This window comes from Barbus barbus (genome assembly GCF_936440315.1).
Source record: "Barbus barbus genome assembly, chromosome: 26".
NCBI classification, from domain to species: Eukaryota; Metazoa; Chordata; class Actinopteri; order Cypriniformes; family Cyprinidae; genus Barbus; species Barbus barbus.
Window position 1 is genome coordinate 16,051,248 of NC_136754.1, and position 16,131 is coordinate 16,067,378.

Sequence of the window (16,131 nt, forward strand, 5' to 3'; positions counted from 1 at the left end):
CACTATTATAAGTGCAAATATCCATAGATGCTTTACACTAAGTGAAAATATGATATATTCTATTTACACTAAAGTAACAACAGCAGCATTTTTAGAGATTTGCTGTTTACACTAAGTGAAAATAGCCATTCTATACATGCTGTAAAAGTAGCAGATCTTTGCAATAAGTCTAATTAGATGCTATTTATAGGCTACTTATAAACAGATGGCGAATCAGCATTGTCAACTTCATCTTTGCAGCCGACGCTGACTCAGAAAACAGTTTAGTAATAAGTAGACCTAAATAAAATATGTTCTAGCTATTTTTCCCTAGTCATTCATTGTCATTCCTTTAGCCAGTAGGCTTTATGCTATAGCCTATAAAAGGCTCATTGTTTTAATATAGTACAGTTTAAGTTAATGTAATAGTTTAATTAATTGAATATAAATCTGCAGTTACTAATAGCTTAAATGAGTGACTATAATAGCCCTTTAATGATAATAATAATACAAGGAAGGAATAACTGACAAAGTGCCAATTACAGAAAAAAACCCACCAAGGTCAAATTTATGCAGTACATGGATAATTGTGCATGCATCTATTAATCATTTTGAGTCTAATATCATCCTATAACTCTGACACTCATCAAACTGCCATGAAGTATAACTTTAATGTAAAAATGACAAAAGCAACAGACACAGCAAACATGGTGTTTTCAAAGGCCTTCCTATGTAGGCTACTGTATCATCAACCAACTACTGTAGCTGCAATAAAGTAACTGTTATTTCCTAACAGTCTTATATAAAGCAAATCATTGCTATGGAAGTTTATTGTAATGATTTACTTCAAAATATGGATAATTTTATAATGGCAAAAATACACAAATGTAATACCACCAATCTTGAACAAAATGTAAGAATATTATTATTTATGCACTAACAAACTATAGGTGATGTTTTTTCATAGGTACATTTGAAAATATTTATCATTATGTTATACCTCAAAGTTTGAATAATCTTCTTTCAGGTATGACACAACCAAATTTCTCTGTATTAAACAAAGGAAAAAAATCACATTAATAAAATACACTTAAAAATATTATTTTATAATGCCTTTAAAAGATCTTTAACAGATATAACATTGGGAATATAAAAAAAATAATATACAATCATTTAAGTCTCAACATTGGTTGCAACAAAGTCAGTGCATGTCTATATTGTGCACCATCTTTCACGATTATGCTGTTTGTGTTTAGTTAATCTCTTTACCTGCTCCTAGACCAATTATTTCCTGTCAAATGATGAGCTAAGTCATTGAGCTCTCAGTGTGAAGTTCTGTGGAATATACAGCAGATCAGTTCTGTCATAACAGGAGAGTTCTGTGACAGCAGTAACATCGTTCATTCCACAGTTTTCATAAGATAACGGCCCCTTTCAAGCATCTGTAGAGCTCTTGAGCTGCACCATCTCAGCTTCTTCTTGAGGTTTGGAGGGGGGGGCTCCACGTTTGCGATGGAAAACAGCTGCTATCTCCTCAAAAGTCTTCCCTTTTGTTTCAGGTACACGCAAGTAGATAAAAACAGTGAAACCGAATAGGAGTACTGCAAAAATGACGAAGACATAGCTCCCACAAAGACCCTAAGGACCAAAGCAGAGTTATAAGAGCTTATCTAGTGATGGCTTGTGAAGATACTGGACAATATTAAAGGTTCAGGAAACTCAATTTACCTCTAAATAAGGGAAAAACATGCCAATGATGAAATTACATGTCCAGTTGCAACACCCAGCTAATGCAATGGCTGCTGGACGTGGCCCCTGACTGAAGATCTCCGCTACAATGAACCATGGGATTGGTCCAGGCCCGATCTCAAAGAACGACACAAAAAGGAATATAGCTGCCATGCTGAGGTAGCTCATCCATGAGTAAACATCCTAAACAGCAGAATAAAAAGTGAGACATTAAACAAATACTTACCACAGACCTACTCAAGTTTTCTTCATTTCTGCTATTTTTTTGTTGTCTTTTACAGTATATTAAAAAATGCAGATCATACCTGAAAAGTCAGGCCCACTGTCATGGCCACAGCACAGCAGCACATTCCTCCCAATCCAACAATAGTGAGAGTCCGTCTGCCTGCTCTGTCCACCATGATCACCTGTAAAACAACACATGCAAAAACATGAATGAATAGGACTGTTCAAAAATGACCACAATTATCTACAATTGCCAGTATGCTGAAATATGTTTTGAAGGTGGAATTGAATTATTTATTTATTTTTTTTAAATATACTGACATCTAGTGGCCTTGAACTGCTGAACACACTATTTAGGAGAGAATTAAGGTAAATTGGGACACTTTTTACCATTGAAATCACTTGGGGAAAATGTCTCAATTAACCTGAATTCACTGTAAATATAGAAATATTTAGTTTAACAATTTTATTATTATTAATGCTTTTTTTCTAACAGTTTGGTGGACATTTGTATATTCATCCATATGTGTATTGTATTCCATTTTTTATTGAAAATTGTTTATTAATAGCTATATATACAATTATATATTGTTAAATAACTTTATTATTATTATTATACTGTTTTTATTTTTGTTTTGTTTTTTAATCATGTTCACATCACCCCCAGATTTTTGGGTTGCCCCATTACAACAATCCCATTTCAGCTTCTGGTTACCAAGACAAAATTAACAGTATCTGGCTGCTTATGTGATCACAATACCTTTGTATGGTGGCCTTCAATGTATTTTTATTTAGCTGTTTTTACTTGTCTGCAGTCTTCATCTCATGCGAGTTCACATTTAAACCATTTTTTCAAAATTACTTCATTCTAAATGTATTAAATTATTCATTTCTTTAGAGCTAAAACATACTTGAGTAAACATCAGGAAATGACTTTGCTCTCAGGCTAGTCTAAAGTATTGTGCTTTCCTGCACCAGATTCATCAACACTTGTTCTGAATGGATTATTTGATTTAGAGTAGCTCTTGACTCATTACTCAAAACTGTTTTCACTTGCAGGCTGCCCTTGAACTAGCAGAGATAAACACTGCAAAGTCCCTGATAACATATGGCTGTTCTCCAGCTCTGAGAGCCGAGAGAAGACAGGCTTCAGCCACCTCTCCAGATCCAGCAGTTATCTTAATCCGTTCGCAAGATTCAAGGTGAGATGTCTCACTGGGTCATATATGTTAAATATTGGCATAATTGATAATGTCAGCACAAGTTTGTATAAATCTAATCTAAATAGGTGACTTTGTGATCATAGTGATCTGCCTTTCAGTTGCAATCTGTTGTCTAAAGAAACATGCTCTCAAATGAGTTGGAATATCTACAATATGAGTCTTGAAATATTGTCAAAAAGCATTAAGGGAAAGTAAAGCCCAAGAGGCAACAACACTCTGCTGTTTCTAAGAGACAGGAGCCTGTTCCTCAGCAGCCAGTGTTTGCCTTTAAATTAGTGTCTGTTTACCGACACAAGGGTGAAAATGATGTTTATAGCTCCCATTCCAATAGTGGCATACACAGGCTGACCGACCCCCGCAGACTGGAAGATGGAAGTAGAGTAATAAAAGATCTAGAAAAAAACAACAAAGAGAAGATCAAATATTACAGTTGTCTAATAGTAATGGGGTCCATAAAATGTCAATCGAAATGTTTTTTTTTCAGTATAATGGGAGTATAAAGGTAGATTGAGCGTACAGCGTTGATCCCAGAGAACTGCTGAGATAAATGCATCATCAGGGCCACAAAGAGCTGCTGGCGGTACACAGAGGAACGGAGCAGCCGCAGGATGGACATTTGCGCCTCCTTCATGGCCTCCTCTTTCTCTGCCTGCATCTCTGCTATGTCCTTTGAGGTGTCGTAATCTCCCTTCAGCCTTTTCAGACCTACCAGAAAGAAGAACTGGGAATCATTATTTTGTTGAGGAAATTCAGAATGTTCATCAACTAAACAAAGTTTTAAAAATCGCTCCAGTCTAAGAGAATAGGGACTCAGCTATTCTCTTAAACTAGAGCGATTTTTAAAACTTTGTTTAGTTGATGAACATTCTGAATTTCAACCACAACTATAACAGTGATGACAAAGAGGAACAATATTCTTAGAATCACTTTTAGAACAGTTTTGTTTCCATTGGGTGAATGATAAAAACATTGACAGCCAATTAAAATACATTCAACTTTAAAGTCCGTTGGTGTGGACACTAATATCTTTATAGTTTTTGTTCTTGGCTAATTCGTATAAATTTATACAACCTCACTCATACGAATTCATATGATTTTTGAAAATTCGTATGTATTTTATGAGGTGGCAAATTCTTAGGAATTCATACGAATGACCACCCCTAAACCTACCCCTCAGTGAAATCGGGACAAAATCGTAAAAGTGAGGTCATACAAATTCACGTCAAATTGGTCATGAGAAAAATAAAAGATAATAAAGTCCTAACGCGAGAACAAGTATAAGGTCCTAATATTTTAAAACATTATGTCATACCGTTACAGAAATAAAGTTGTAATGGTACAAAAATTTATTTATAGTGCTACCAAAATAATCTCAATCTCAATAAAATTGGTAAATTACAAAAATATGGATGTAATGTAAAAAAAAAAAAAAAAAAGTCATTTTGGAAATAAAGCCAGTGTTTTTGAGAATAAAGTCATAATGTTACTAGAACAAAGGCATAAAGTTATGAGAATAAAGCTGTAATGTTGCAAGAATAATGTTATAAGAGATTATATATATTAATCAGCTTCATCAATGCAGAAAATGTATGTGGAGGATTTAGATTGACTAGTATGTGTTAGTATATACTAACAAAGAAATTCTTTTGGCAAATCAGCTCAGAGTTATCATTAGAATCCGGCAGTGAACTGAAGGAAATTGAATTTATTAAGGAGAAAGAACCAGACGGACATTCAGGAAATTGCCTGTTTTGTGCGATCTGTAATGGCACCCAGTGATCAGCGCCACTTTACTTTGATGCTACTTTCCTTATTTTCGTAATACTGACTTGAATCTCACAAAGTGTTATTCTTGTAGTTTTGATTTTATTTTAAATATTATTACTTTAATGTCATAATATTGTGGCTGTATTCTCTATACTGTATGGCTATATTCTCATAAAAGGCCTATTAATCCATGTTTAAACATACATTGTCCAAGAGTAGTGAGTGAGAAGGCTTTGGCACATACTCTTGCATGCTTCTTCCGCTTTGCCTAGTTTGATGTAGAGGTATCGAGGGCTTTCTGGACACACAAGCAGCAACAGACACTGCAGGACGGCAGGAGCTCCAGAAAGACCCAGCAACACGTGCCACATTTCATCATTTCCCAGCAGGAAATCCAGACCGATGACCTGTAGATAACAAGGACACTTGCACACATCTTACAGATTCTAATAAGTTCTATTAACTAAATTCTAATAACTGAAAAAAAAAAAAAAAAAAAAAAAAAATATTATATATATATATATATATATATATATATATATCTTAGTCTTATATATATATATATATATATATATATATATATATATATCTTGCTCTTAGTCTTCATCAGTAAAAAAAAAAAAAAAGCCTTTATTGTTCTTTCAAATTATATATATATATATATATATATATATATAATTTGAAAGAACAATAAAGGCTTTTTTTTTTTTTTTTACTGATGAAGACTAAGAGCAGATCATGTGACCTTTGACCTCATGAGCATCTTACTAAAAATACAACCACAATTTTTTTTTATTTTTTAATCACAATTGTTTCAGCTGATTGTAAAACAGATTTTCCAATTCTATCTCATGACCAATTCGTACGTTTTTTAGGAGGTGGCTAATTCGTACGACCTCACTTTTACGATTTTGTACGATTTGTCTAGACCCCAGTGACGGGTAGGTTTAGGGGTGTAGGTCAATCGTACAAATTCATACGAATTGTGCAACTAATATTGTGCAACTAATATTAATGAACAAAAATTTGATGAATTTGTATGAGTGAGGTCATACGAATTAGCCACCTCGTAAAATATGTACGAATTGCAGTGAGATCAGGCTGGATTTTCCATGGAAGATCAGTATGGCCATGCTCTTTTATTAAATAAAATTAAATATTCAGTTAATATTCAGCTCCCACTATGAACTTTTAACCCTTATTGTGGATTAGATGTATTATAAAAGTGGCACTCACTTGACTAATAAGGATGCCAATTACAATAGCCAGCTGGTGAAGTGCTCCCATAGCACCTCTGTACTTCATTGGAGAAATCTCTCCAATGTACATAGGCACCAGGCCAGACGACAGACCTACAACACGTGTGATATATGAACCAGTGTGCAGTCAAAATATATTGCATAAACATACACCAAACATATAACAGTGCAATGTAATGAAACTAATTTAAGTAAATTACTTATATGTGATATATATGTTAAATATATTCATTACGTCTGTAGCGGACGAAAAGCGATTGTCTTGATGAGTGAACCATGAATCATTCACTCAACTGATTTGTTTAAAATAATGATTCATTTAGGAATGAAGCCAATGGGTGCCTCTATGAGTGAGTCATTGAATACTTCGCTGAACTGATTTGATCAGGAAACACTGCTTCTGAATGCTGCTCGGAGACGTTTCGTTGTAGTCATGAGAAAATTGGATCATTTTGCTTGATCTTTGAACATTGTTTGGCACAATGAGCTACTATTATTCAAGTCAATTTCAATTTTTTTCAGTTAGTTAATTTGAGCTTAAATTAGTTCAATTAAAATTTTATATATTTTCAAAATCCCTGAACATGTCCACATACTCAATAATTGATCATATTGTGAATTGGGAAAACATGCAGTCAAAGACAAATTATGAGAAACATTGTGAGTTCCTAATGTGTCTTCAGGTTCATATCTTTCATTCCTTTGGTTACTTGACAGCAGAGGTTTAAAGAGTACCGGAAAACCATACTTGAGGAAAAGTACAGATACTTACAGTGAAAATTACTCCACTACAAGAGTCACCAATTCCAAAACAACTTGAGTAAAAGTCTTAGAGAGTATCTGATTTTAACAGTACTTAAGTATTTTGCTTATACTAAATATAGGCTCAAAGATGCACTAGTCAAAGAGACATGCCAGACAAAAGCTGTAACGTGTGGAAAAGCTGGGGAACACAGGCAGAGGCAAGGATCTATGTGCAGGTATTTCATGGAAAAACTAGAACAAACAATAAGCCAAAAACCAAAGGGAACAACGAACAGAATGACAGGCAACCAGACAACAACTCACAAAGAAACACTAGGGCTATCTAACTCTCTCTATTATATATATATATATATATATATATATATATATATATATATATATATATATATATATATATATATATATATATATATATATATACACACATATACACACACACACACACACACACACACACACACACACACACATACAGGAGGCTAACAAGCTGAACAAGATAAGATACAAACTGACTACAAACACCACGGGAGACAGGAAGTGACAAGACAAGGCACAGAGAACATGTAACAAACAAGAAAGAGTTTATTTGTGAGGAGAGCAATCATGTTTATTTTCTAAAACCAAAATAAAACTGAGCACCTCAAAATTGCAAGCGAGAAATAAATAAAGTATATTTATAAAAAGTTAAAATCTTGCCAAGGAGCTCACATTCACGTAAAGTAGCCTTGTTGTTGATTAAGGGCTGAACGCACAAGATATAGTACTTTCAGTGCCCTGTAGTAGGCAGTATCACATCTTTAGTAGCAGAAATAAACTGCTGCAGGAAGAGTTAGGTGTCATGCAAAATGTAATGTGTAACTGCAACAGTCAACAGTTTTGCGCTAGACGGACACAAAATGAATGAATTGTTCATGAACATTACTATTCCATTTGTGGAGCAAAAATAGACCAAATAACTGGCAATGTTGTATCCAAAATGTGAGATTCTGCTTTTGAATTTTTACATTAGAGTAAGGTTATTATTATATATTTTTTTAAACTGTTTTTATTCTTTTCTATCTTTTGCACTCTTGTTGTTTGTTTGTTTTTATAAAAGCCTTGCCTTGCTTTTCTCTTCTCTCAAGATTCCATGAAAATAGAGGCACGGTTCTGTCTTACCACAGTACAGTCCCATGATAGCACGTCCTGCTATCACCATGAGGTAAGGTGTGCCCATCTTAGCCAGACCCATTAACAGCCCTGCTGTTATAGCCAGGACATTTATATACAGCATACCTTTGATCCTGTAAATCAATATTATACAGACAGGATCAATAATGTGAGTCACATTCCACTGAATCTGAACATATAAAACTTTATTCTTTCAAGATAAAAGAAGCTGAAACTATTTCTTGCAATTACTGTCCTTGAGCAGTTTCTTTTTTATCTTATCGCAAATAATAATTCACAAGTTCACAAATACTCCACCTTCCACGGAAGTCGCTAACAAAGCCCACTAGAAAGGAAGACGCCATGCCTCCGACGGAGAAGATGGCCACTGACAAGGACCAGTACATGACCACAGAAGCATCAGTCGGTTCTTCATGTTCTGTGGCGTTTCTTCCTTCTCTAAGAGCTAGTTCTTCATCATAGACACCCAGAGATCTTGCATAGTGCCTTTCAATGACCTACAACACAAATGGCATAATGCCATGACAAATCCCTTCCCAATAATGATACTGAACAATATTCCTTTCTCTTGAAGATATAATCTCAAAGAGATAACTCCATATCACGCTGGCTTTGAATGCAGCTAGGAGTGTGAAGGCTGTAATGATCAGTGTTGGGGGTAACACATTACAAGTAACGCGAGTTACGTAATAATATTACTTTTTTCAAGTAACTAGTAAAGTAATGCATTACTTTTTAATTTACAAGAAAATATCTGAGTTACTTTTTCAAAAAAAATTTTGGCAGCGGCTATTTGCACCAAGTGCAAATAGCAAATTTTTTTAGTGACAGATGCTATTTACACTAAGTGCAAATAGCGATGGATTCTATTTACACTAAGTGAAAATAGCAATATTTTTTAACGATATGCTATTTACACAGCAAAAATGACTTTAGTTAAACTAACAATTGTGTTTCATTGTTTTTTTTATTGCCGAAGAGAGTTAAACCTTCTTATCCTGAGTTTTACTTTACAGACGTGAATTTACTTTTCCTTCACAAGATACAGGACTTTTACATTTGTATTAATGTAATTTCTTGTATTAAAAATAATCAAGCCCTGCTCATATTTAAAAAGTAACGCAAAAGTAACGTGAGGCATTACTTTCCATAAAAAGTAGCTAAGTAACGTAATTAGTTACTTTTTTAGGGAGTAACGCAATATTGTAATGCATTACTTTTAAAAGTAACTTTCCCCAACACTGGTAATGATGGTGTGATGACTGACCTTCTGTGGGGCGTTGATGACGCCCAAGCTGTATCCCATCTGCAGAGAGCCAAGCGCAGCTGTGAACACTGCCAGAGCGAGTGTGCCTGTTAACTGCTGTGAGACAGGAAAACATGACGACCCTTAAAAAGATCTTGAAACTAATTCATTTTGACCTTCCACAAAAAAAAAAGTCTTAAATATGAGCATAAAGAATTCATAAAATCATGGCATTAAATGTTGCAAGCACAGTTTTGTTTTCCAATACAAATATCTAAATATCCTTAAATCAAGATACATTTAAATGCAAACAACGTAGGAAGTCTTGTTTTTGAAATTGAACAAAATTAAGCTTATGCTTAAAACAAGAACAAGCATCTGTCAATGCAATATAAAAACCTGTTTTCCATTTGAATTAAGCAGATTTTTCTAAACCCCTTTGGCAAATATTTGTTCTTGTTTTAATCATAAACTCACTTAATTTTGATCAGTGTCTCATAAAACAAGACTTATGCCATTTTACTGCTCAAGTAAATGTAAAGAAAAACACTAATATGTTGGAAGTTGTATTTTTAAACTTTAGTAACCATTGCTAATATAAGATTTAGAAAGCATATTGACATTTTTTTTCTCCATTCAGTTTATTCCTTAACATTTTCTTGACTTGGTACTAAAAACCAATTAAAAATTCTTAAATTTACCTTCATAAAACCTGCAAAAACTTTCAACATCAAATTTCATATTCAGTATCAGTATCGTTTACTCGATCAATTTAGAATGTGCAGAAATTAGCAATACAAACAAAATCTGCAAAACTTACAGTGCTCACTTTCAGGTTTTCCTCTTAATTATATCATTTATAGTTAAGGTCAGAGCTTTTTTATAAAAAGTCAAATGTTTGTGAACTAAAAAATTCAATATATTTTAATTCAAATGTGCACTTTAAATGAAGCATATTTGTTAAATGAATAAAACATGTATTCTCTGTATGAACAAACATTTGAGTCAAGAACAATGGACATGATTAGATATAGTTGGATTAACTCTCTTTAACCGAAATGATGGGACTACAAAATGAACGTTATAAAATTTCTGAAACATAATTAAATATATTTTGTGCAGTCCAGTACATGAGTAATACCTCAGTGAACAGAACTAAATCTCTTGATGGTCTGAAAATCTCCAGTAATACTAATTTAGGAGCGTGCATAACACATTACGTTACTAGAATTATCTACTATAGTAGCAACAATAACAATGTGCAATTACATACACATAGTTTACTAAGCACTTGCGTAAATATGCAACAAACAGTCATTCAAACAGAATGGCCAGCTCCATTTACACACCTGGAACTGTAGCATTTCTTAAAACTATCAAAATAGTTTTTCATACATAAAATTATCTGCATTCTGGTCATTTTGGTTGATCATGTCGTCAATTTGCATCTAAATGGATGTTTATTTTGTCAAATCACAGTAACACTAATAGTAAACTCAATCACAGCATGAATAACACCTGCATTCACTATTCTGCCTGTCATTACTATAATCTCTTCTAAAAAAAACATTTAGCAATATCAACCTGTTACTTATTCAGATGCAAATCAAACGACATTTTCATTATCCATATTAATTCATAAAGGAGGATAAAATGAATTTACCTTCTCCATTTTGCATGAAGTGTCAGCAAAAGCCACACTTGGTCGTTAATAGTGGCTCCAAGGTTCTCAGCTGCTTTCCCAATACTCAGTAAATGATCAACCCTGTCACTGCAGGATCATGCTGTACATGTGTGCTGTGCTGGAGACCTTCTGCCCTGATCCACTAATGATGTCCATGTATCACCGCTGTTTATGTGCTGCTTCAGGAAAATCATCTTCCCACTGAATACCAGACTATTGTTTCACTTTTTTGTGTGGTCAAAATGATTGACATGACTTTTTATATCACTTTAAGGTATACTAATACATGTTTATTATGCAAATATTGAAAAATGTCAGGTGTCGGCATTGTTATAGCAATCAAAAAAAGCATCAATCTAGCAAAGCGACTGCATAAGACGTTACGTGCTTGAGCAAGAAGAGTTAATGTATTACACCTATCAGAGCAAAGTTCTCAGCGCTCACAGATACTGGTGTTTTTGTGAGCCCTGGAAAAGATTCACTAGAGTGAGGGACACTAACACAAGCCAGAAAAGGTACTTATTTGTTTATTTTTTCTTATCATAAAATAAAAAAACAAACCAAAAAAGGAGGACATAGTGCTTCTATCACTGTAAAAGAAATGAGAATCTTGTTTACAGCTTCGACGATCATTAAAAACGTATTAAGACAGAAACATTAAGTAACCATTCTTGAGTGTCAAATAAAGTAGTTAATTAAAAGAGCTCAGTGAGGTTCTTCCCCAGCACTGGCCGAACACAGTGTTCACACAGCATACATACATACATACATCAGCAGGACATTATTGCTAAAAACCTCTCATTCCCTCACCATTAAAATATCTTCTTTTGCTATGTAAGAGATGTGAAAGAAATACAAATATCTATATAGTGTGCAAACATCAAGTGACTTTGAGAACATCTAAAGCGTTGAACTTAAAACCCAGGCAAACATATAAAACAAAACAGAAGTAATGAACTGAAAAAAGATCTAATGAACAATACATTATGGTTAATATCAGCTGACCTACTGTCTGTACCAAGAAGTTCCAACATTTGTGATATTTTAGTCCAAGAAATTGAATTTTGAGTACCACATAATTATCAGATGAAGACCCTTTTCCCTTTTTGGAATGTTTTGAGTGCCATTTGACTGATTAAACATTGTGACAAAATAAAAGTAAGAAGCTACAGCTTAATATAACAATGCTGAATCCTTCTAAAAATGTTGAGAAGTGAGACATACAGCCTACAAATGATGGCCGAAACAGTTATGGCATAAGAATACAAGATGCAAAAATAGAAAATCAAAGTGCCTCTAAAGATTGATTTCACACAGGTTAATATGTGCTAGGCACTATAATGTAATCTAAAAAAGTCATCATCAATTCTCAATTGTCATTGAAATACAGGTGCTTTTATCCTTTTTCTTTCTATTTTTTCTTTTTTAATTTTTTTGTTGATCTCAGATATCATGTTGCTCTGACATACACATCACACAACATCTGATCCAGTGTCTACACAAACATGCAACCAGTGAGGAGGACCGTTTTCTTCCGAGTATGACTAGATTTCACTCAGTTTACTTCTGTTCCTTCGTGTTTCAAACATTCCAAAAAAGGACCAGAGAAAGAATTCAAAGCATGGTATGCAACTTAAAGATGCGATCATGATCCGTTTCGGCTTCGTTTTTCCAACTTCAAAGCTATAAAACAAACTCAACTATACTTTGATATACAGTACTTTGGATAAATGTACAGTATATGGATCTTGTTGACAATATACAAATGAGCACCAGTGTTATTTGTTTCTTTTAAGCATGTCGTTCTCTTTTGAGAAATCGGACAAAAACGGGCATCACAGATATTTGTGAAATATTTTAAAGTGAAACATCAAGAGACTAAAGCTTGGTCTTAGCCTGAGTGCTTGCTAATGTAATCCCCACATTTGTTATTTTTTAAATATTGTCCAATTCTTTACAATCATGCAACTGACTAAAATTCATTGGAAACTGAAAGAAAAGTCAATCAAAACCAATGGGAAACCAGGGACAGGAAGGTAAAGGGGAGGACCCTAAAAGAACAGGCTTTACCAGAGGCCACAAATAAGGTCTAAAACCAAGTTCAAGTTAATCAGCCCCCTCTTCTGGGAATTGCGTGCCACTGCAGGTAACGTCAGATACTGCACCTCCATGAGCCGTGTGCAGAGAGCCAGCGCTCTTCCTACGGGACAGTCCCATGTCTCCAAGCTCACTCCTCAAGAGTCTCTAATATTTTTAAAATCTTTTTCAGACCAAAGTGTCAATGTATCGTGCGCTCCCAGATGCAATTCTGACAGGAAAAAGGCTCCACAGTGTTGGGTCTGCAGGAGCTTCACCAGTTCCTCAAAGAGTTCCTGTTCAGCGTCATGAAGAACACTTGACTGCTGCCGCCTGATCGGACCGAGGCGAAGAACACCTGCAGGACAAAAAAAAAAAAAAAAGAAAAAGAGAAAAATGTAAGCTTGTCCAAAATGGTCTAAGCTATTTTAGATGAACAATAACATTGATGATGATCTACAACACTGTAAGTCTAACCTTGTCATTCCTCTCACAGAGGAACTTAAGTCTCTGAGCTCGCTTGTGCATGAAAACACCATCCAGGTGGCCCGTTTCAACAGAGCGGATCTCAATGGCTTTCTCTCCCCAGCCCATGATCTGGTTGGAGTGGATATATGCTGCAAAACAGAACATCTTGTTGAGTTCTCATGCATAGACAATCTTTATACCTAAAACAAAGTACAGTACCATAGTTCTCTCAAAGAAATGTGAACAACTCCTTTTACTTTTGAAAATGATACTCCGCTTATAAAAATCCCTGTTGGCCAAGGTAATATCTGTGATATTTTGCTCATTTCTTGCGGACAAAAAAAAAGACAAAAACACACAAGTAGTTATTTATGCAGAATGACAAAGCCACTTTTTTCATATAAATGACAGTGGTATATTTACTGAAATAATGACTTCTTAAAGGGATATAGTTCACCCAAAAATTTAAATTCTGTCATTAATTACTCACCCTCATGTCGTTCCAAACCCGTAAGACCTTTGTTCATCTACTGAAAAAAAATTAAGATATTTTTGATGAATTCTGAGAGCTTTCTGACCCTGCATAGACAGCAACGCAACACGTTCAAAGCCCAGAAAGGTTGTAAGGACACAAAGTGCACACAAAAAGTATTCTATACAGGGTCAGAAAGCTCTCAGATTTCATCAAAAATACTTTAATTTACGTTCCGTAGATGAACGAATGTCTTACGGGTTTGGAATGACACGAGGGTGAGTAATTAATGACATAATTTAAATTTTTGGGTGAACTATCCCCATTAAACCTCAGTCTGTTCCTCATGAGAAGAATTGGGATACAGCGAACAAGCCTTATGAATGACTTCTAGGATTTTTTTAGTGCTTTTTTGTCTTGATAGTTCCTGGTCCCCATCTACTTTCATTTTATTAAACAGAACATCTTAGACATTCTGTTAAATATTATCACACAGCTCTATATATAAAGTCAGATAAATAAGCATCAAACATTATTCAAATACATACAGTACACTCATGTACAGTGATATTTACTATACAGCAAATCTCAAATTCTTGATTTATATTTTAACAAAATTACTATTAGTCGCTCTAATTTGCTAAATGTGACTATAAGGGATGAAGACATTAAACTATTATAAACATTAACAATTTTCTGTAAAGCTACTTGGAAAAAATAAATACTTATGAAAATAATAAAATTTTAATAAAATTGACTTGACAAAATTCCTTTGGTGTGGAAAGGAAGAAAGCAAGTTTGGCACAACATGAGGGGTGAGTACATGACATAACTAACATAACTGCCCATGAGTCAATAGTATGGCCTATTTATTTGCTGACACAAAGTGTCTTGTTTTGAAAGGGTAGATGCATCTCTTTGTAAGATCTCTGAATGCCTTCCTTGACATATTTTCATAAGCCAGGGTGAAGATTAGCAAGCACTGCATAAAAATCATCCCAAAAAATGAATAATTCTGTACGCAAGCACTATTAATAATCATAACAGCCTGCCAAACATAAGGAGCTCTGCCCAAACACTCCCCCATTGAGATTATTATATATGATAAAGCGCGCCAAAAGCCCTAAATTCTCCAGCTAATGTGTTACTCAAACCAGCTCTCTCACACACACACACACACACAACCACATTCATACTTCTCAAAAAAAAGAAGTTGAAGCCAAGTTCGAATTCTTTTGAACTCTGGGTGAACTACTTTTATCTCCTCCCACAAAGCCGAGGATGTGTGGCAGCCCTTTGTTGTTTTCATGCACTTCTGTTGGCCTCGCATCCCATGTGCTGGCAGCTAACATAAACAGACACTGCGGTAGAGGCCAATCGGAAATCAGTGCCACTGTGAAATCATGCTAATATTAGTCAATACAGCAAAATATGCTGTTTTTGTAAGCATCCACTAAAGATAAATATTTGATAACTAGAATAGAAGTCATTCTCTGGTCAGTATGTTTCTTCTTGCACAGCTGGGAAGGGTATTGAAACACAGACTCACCAACAGAGGTGGGCATCTCTCCCCACTGCAAGACCACGTCCTTGGTGATTCTGCCGTAGGTGTTGACATAAACGCCCTCATCTTCATAACACAGCAGCATCTCCATGCCATCAGTCTTAGGAAGCACCACGATGGCATGAGGAGTCACACTGCTCTGAATCTAAGAGAAAGAAGAAGGGGTGCTTAAGGAGACTATCAGTTGACCACATATTCCATTTACATTTATACATTCAAGGAATTGAATTCATTGTTTAAGAAAGGGAATCTATGGAATTATAGTATTTTGATAACACTTTAGCATAGCCACCAATTCTCATTATTAACTAGTTGCTTATTAGCACGTATATTGGCTGTTTATTTAATACATATAAAGCACATATTCTGCATGACCATATTCTACATCCCTAATTCTACCCAATACCTAAACTCAACAACTACCTTACTAACTATTAATAAGCAGCAAATTGAGACTACACCAAGAAGGTTACAGTTTTGGAAA

General features: G+C 34.7%; 2 protein-coding genes across 5 annotated transcripts in view; both read right to left on the reverse strand.

Moving 5' to 3' along the window:
- Positions 1-527: 527 nt before the first annotated feature.
- Positions 528-11,129, reverse strand: LOC306845979 (solute carrier family 2, facilitated glucose transporter member 2-like). Its single transcript, XM_079379010.1, has 11 exons — positions 11,047-11,129; positions 9,405-9,500; positions 8,435-8,634; positions 8,126-8,250; positions 6,180-6,295; positions 5,188-5,350; positions 3,694-3,881; positions 3,464-3,568; positions 2,034-2,135; positions 1,708-1,911; positions 528-1,617 (listed from the first exon to the last, which is right to left on the reverse strand). The coding sequence occupies exons 1-11, from the start codon at positions 11,053-11,055 to the stop codon at positions 1,414-1,416; spliced, it is 1,512 nt and encodes a 503-aa protein (XP_079235136.1). The 5' UTR covers positions 11,056-11,129; the 3' UTR covers positions 528-1,413.
- Positions 11,130-11,578: 449 nt separating this feature from the next.
- Positions 11,579-16,131, reverse strand: part of LOC306846441 (TRAF2 and NCK-interacting protein kinase-like) — an 86,807-nt gene continuing 82,254 nt past the window's right edge. For all 4 annotated transcript variants that reach the window (XM_079379834.1, XM_079379833.1, XM_079379832.1 and 1 more), the window contains 3 exons: positions 15,633-15,792; positions 13,621-13,760; positions 11,579-13,501 (listed from right to left, as the gene is read on the reverse strand). In XM_079379834.1, the coding sequence (XP_079235960.1) occupies positions 13,418-13,501; positions 13,621-13,760; positions 15,633-15,792 (384 nt within the window). In that variant the 3' untranslated portion in view covers positions 11,579-13,417. The remainder of the gene's footprint in view (positions 13,502-13,620; positions 13,761-15,632; positions 15,793-16,131) is intronic.

Bases quoted from the DNA above. Each gene is read 5' to 3' on its own strand.
- LOC306845979 (XM_079379010.1), bottom strand. The intron at 2,136-3,463 runs GTAAACAGACAC...GTTGTTTTACAG, and splicing joins TCATTTTCACCCTTGTGTCG to GTGATCATGGTGGACAGAGC. The intron at 1,618-1,707 runs GTAAATTGAGTT...TTTGGTCCTTAG, and splicing joins TGTTTTTCCCTTATTTAGAG to GGTCTTTGTGGGAGCTATGT.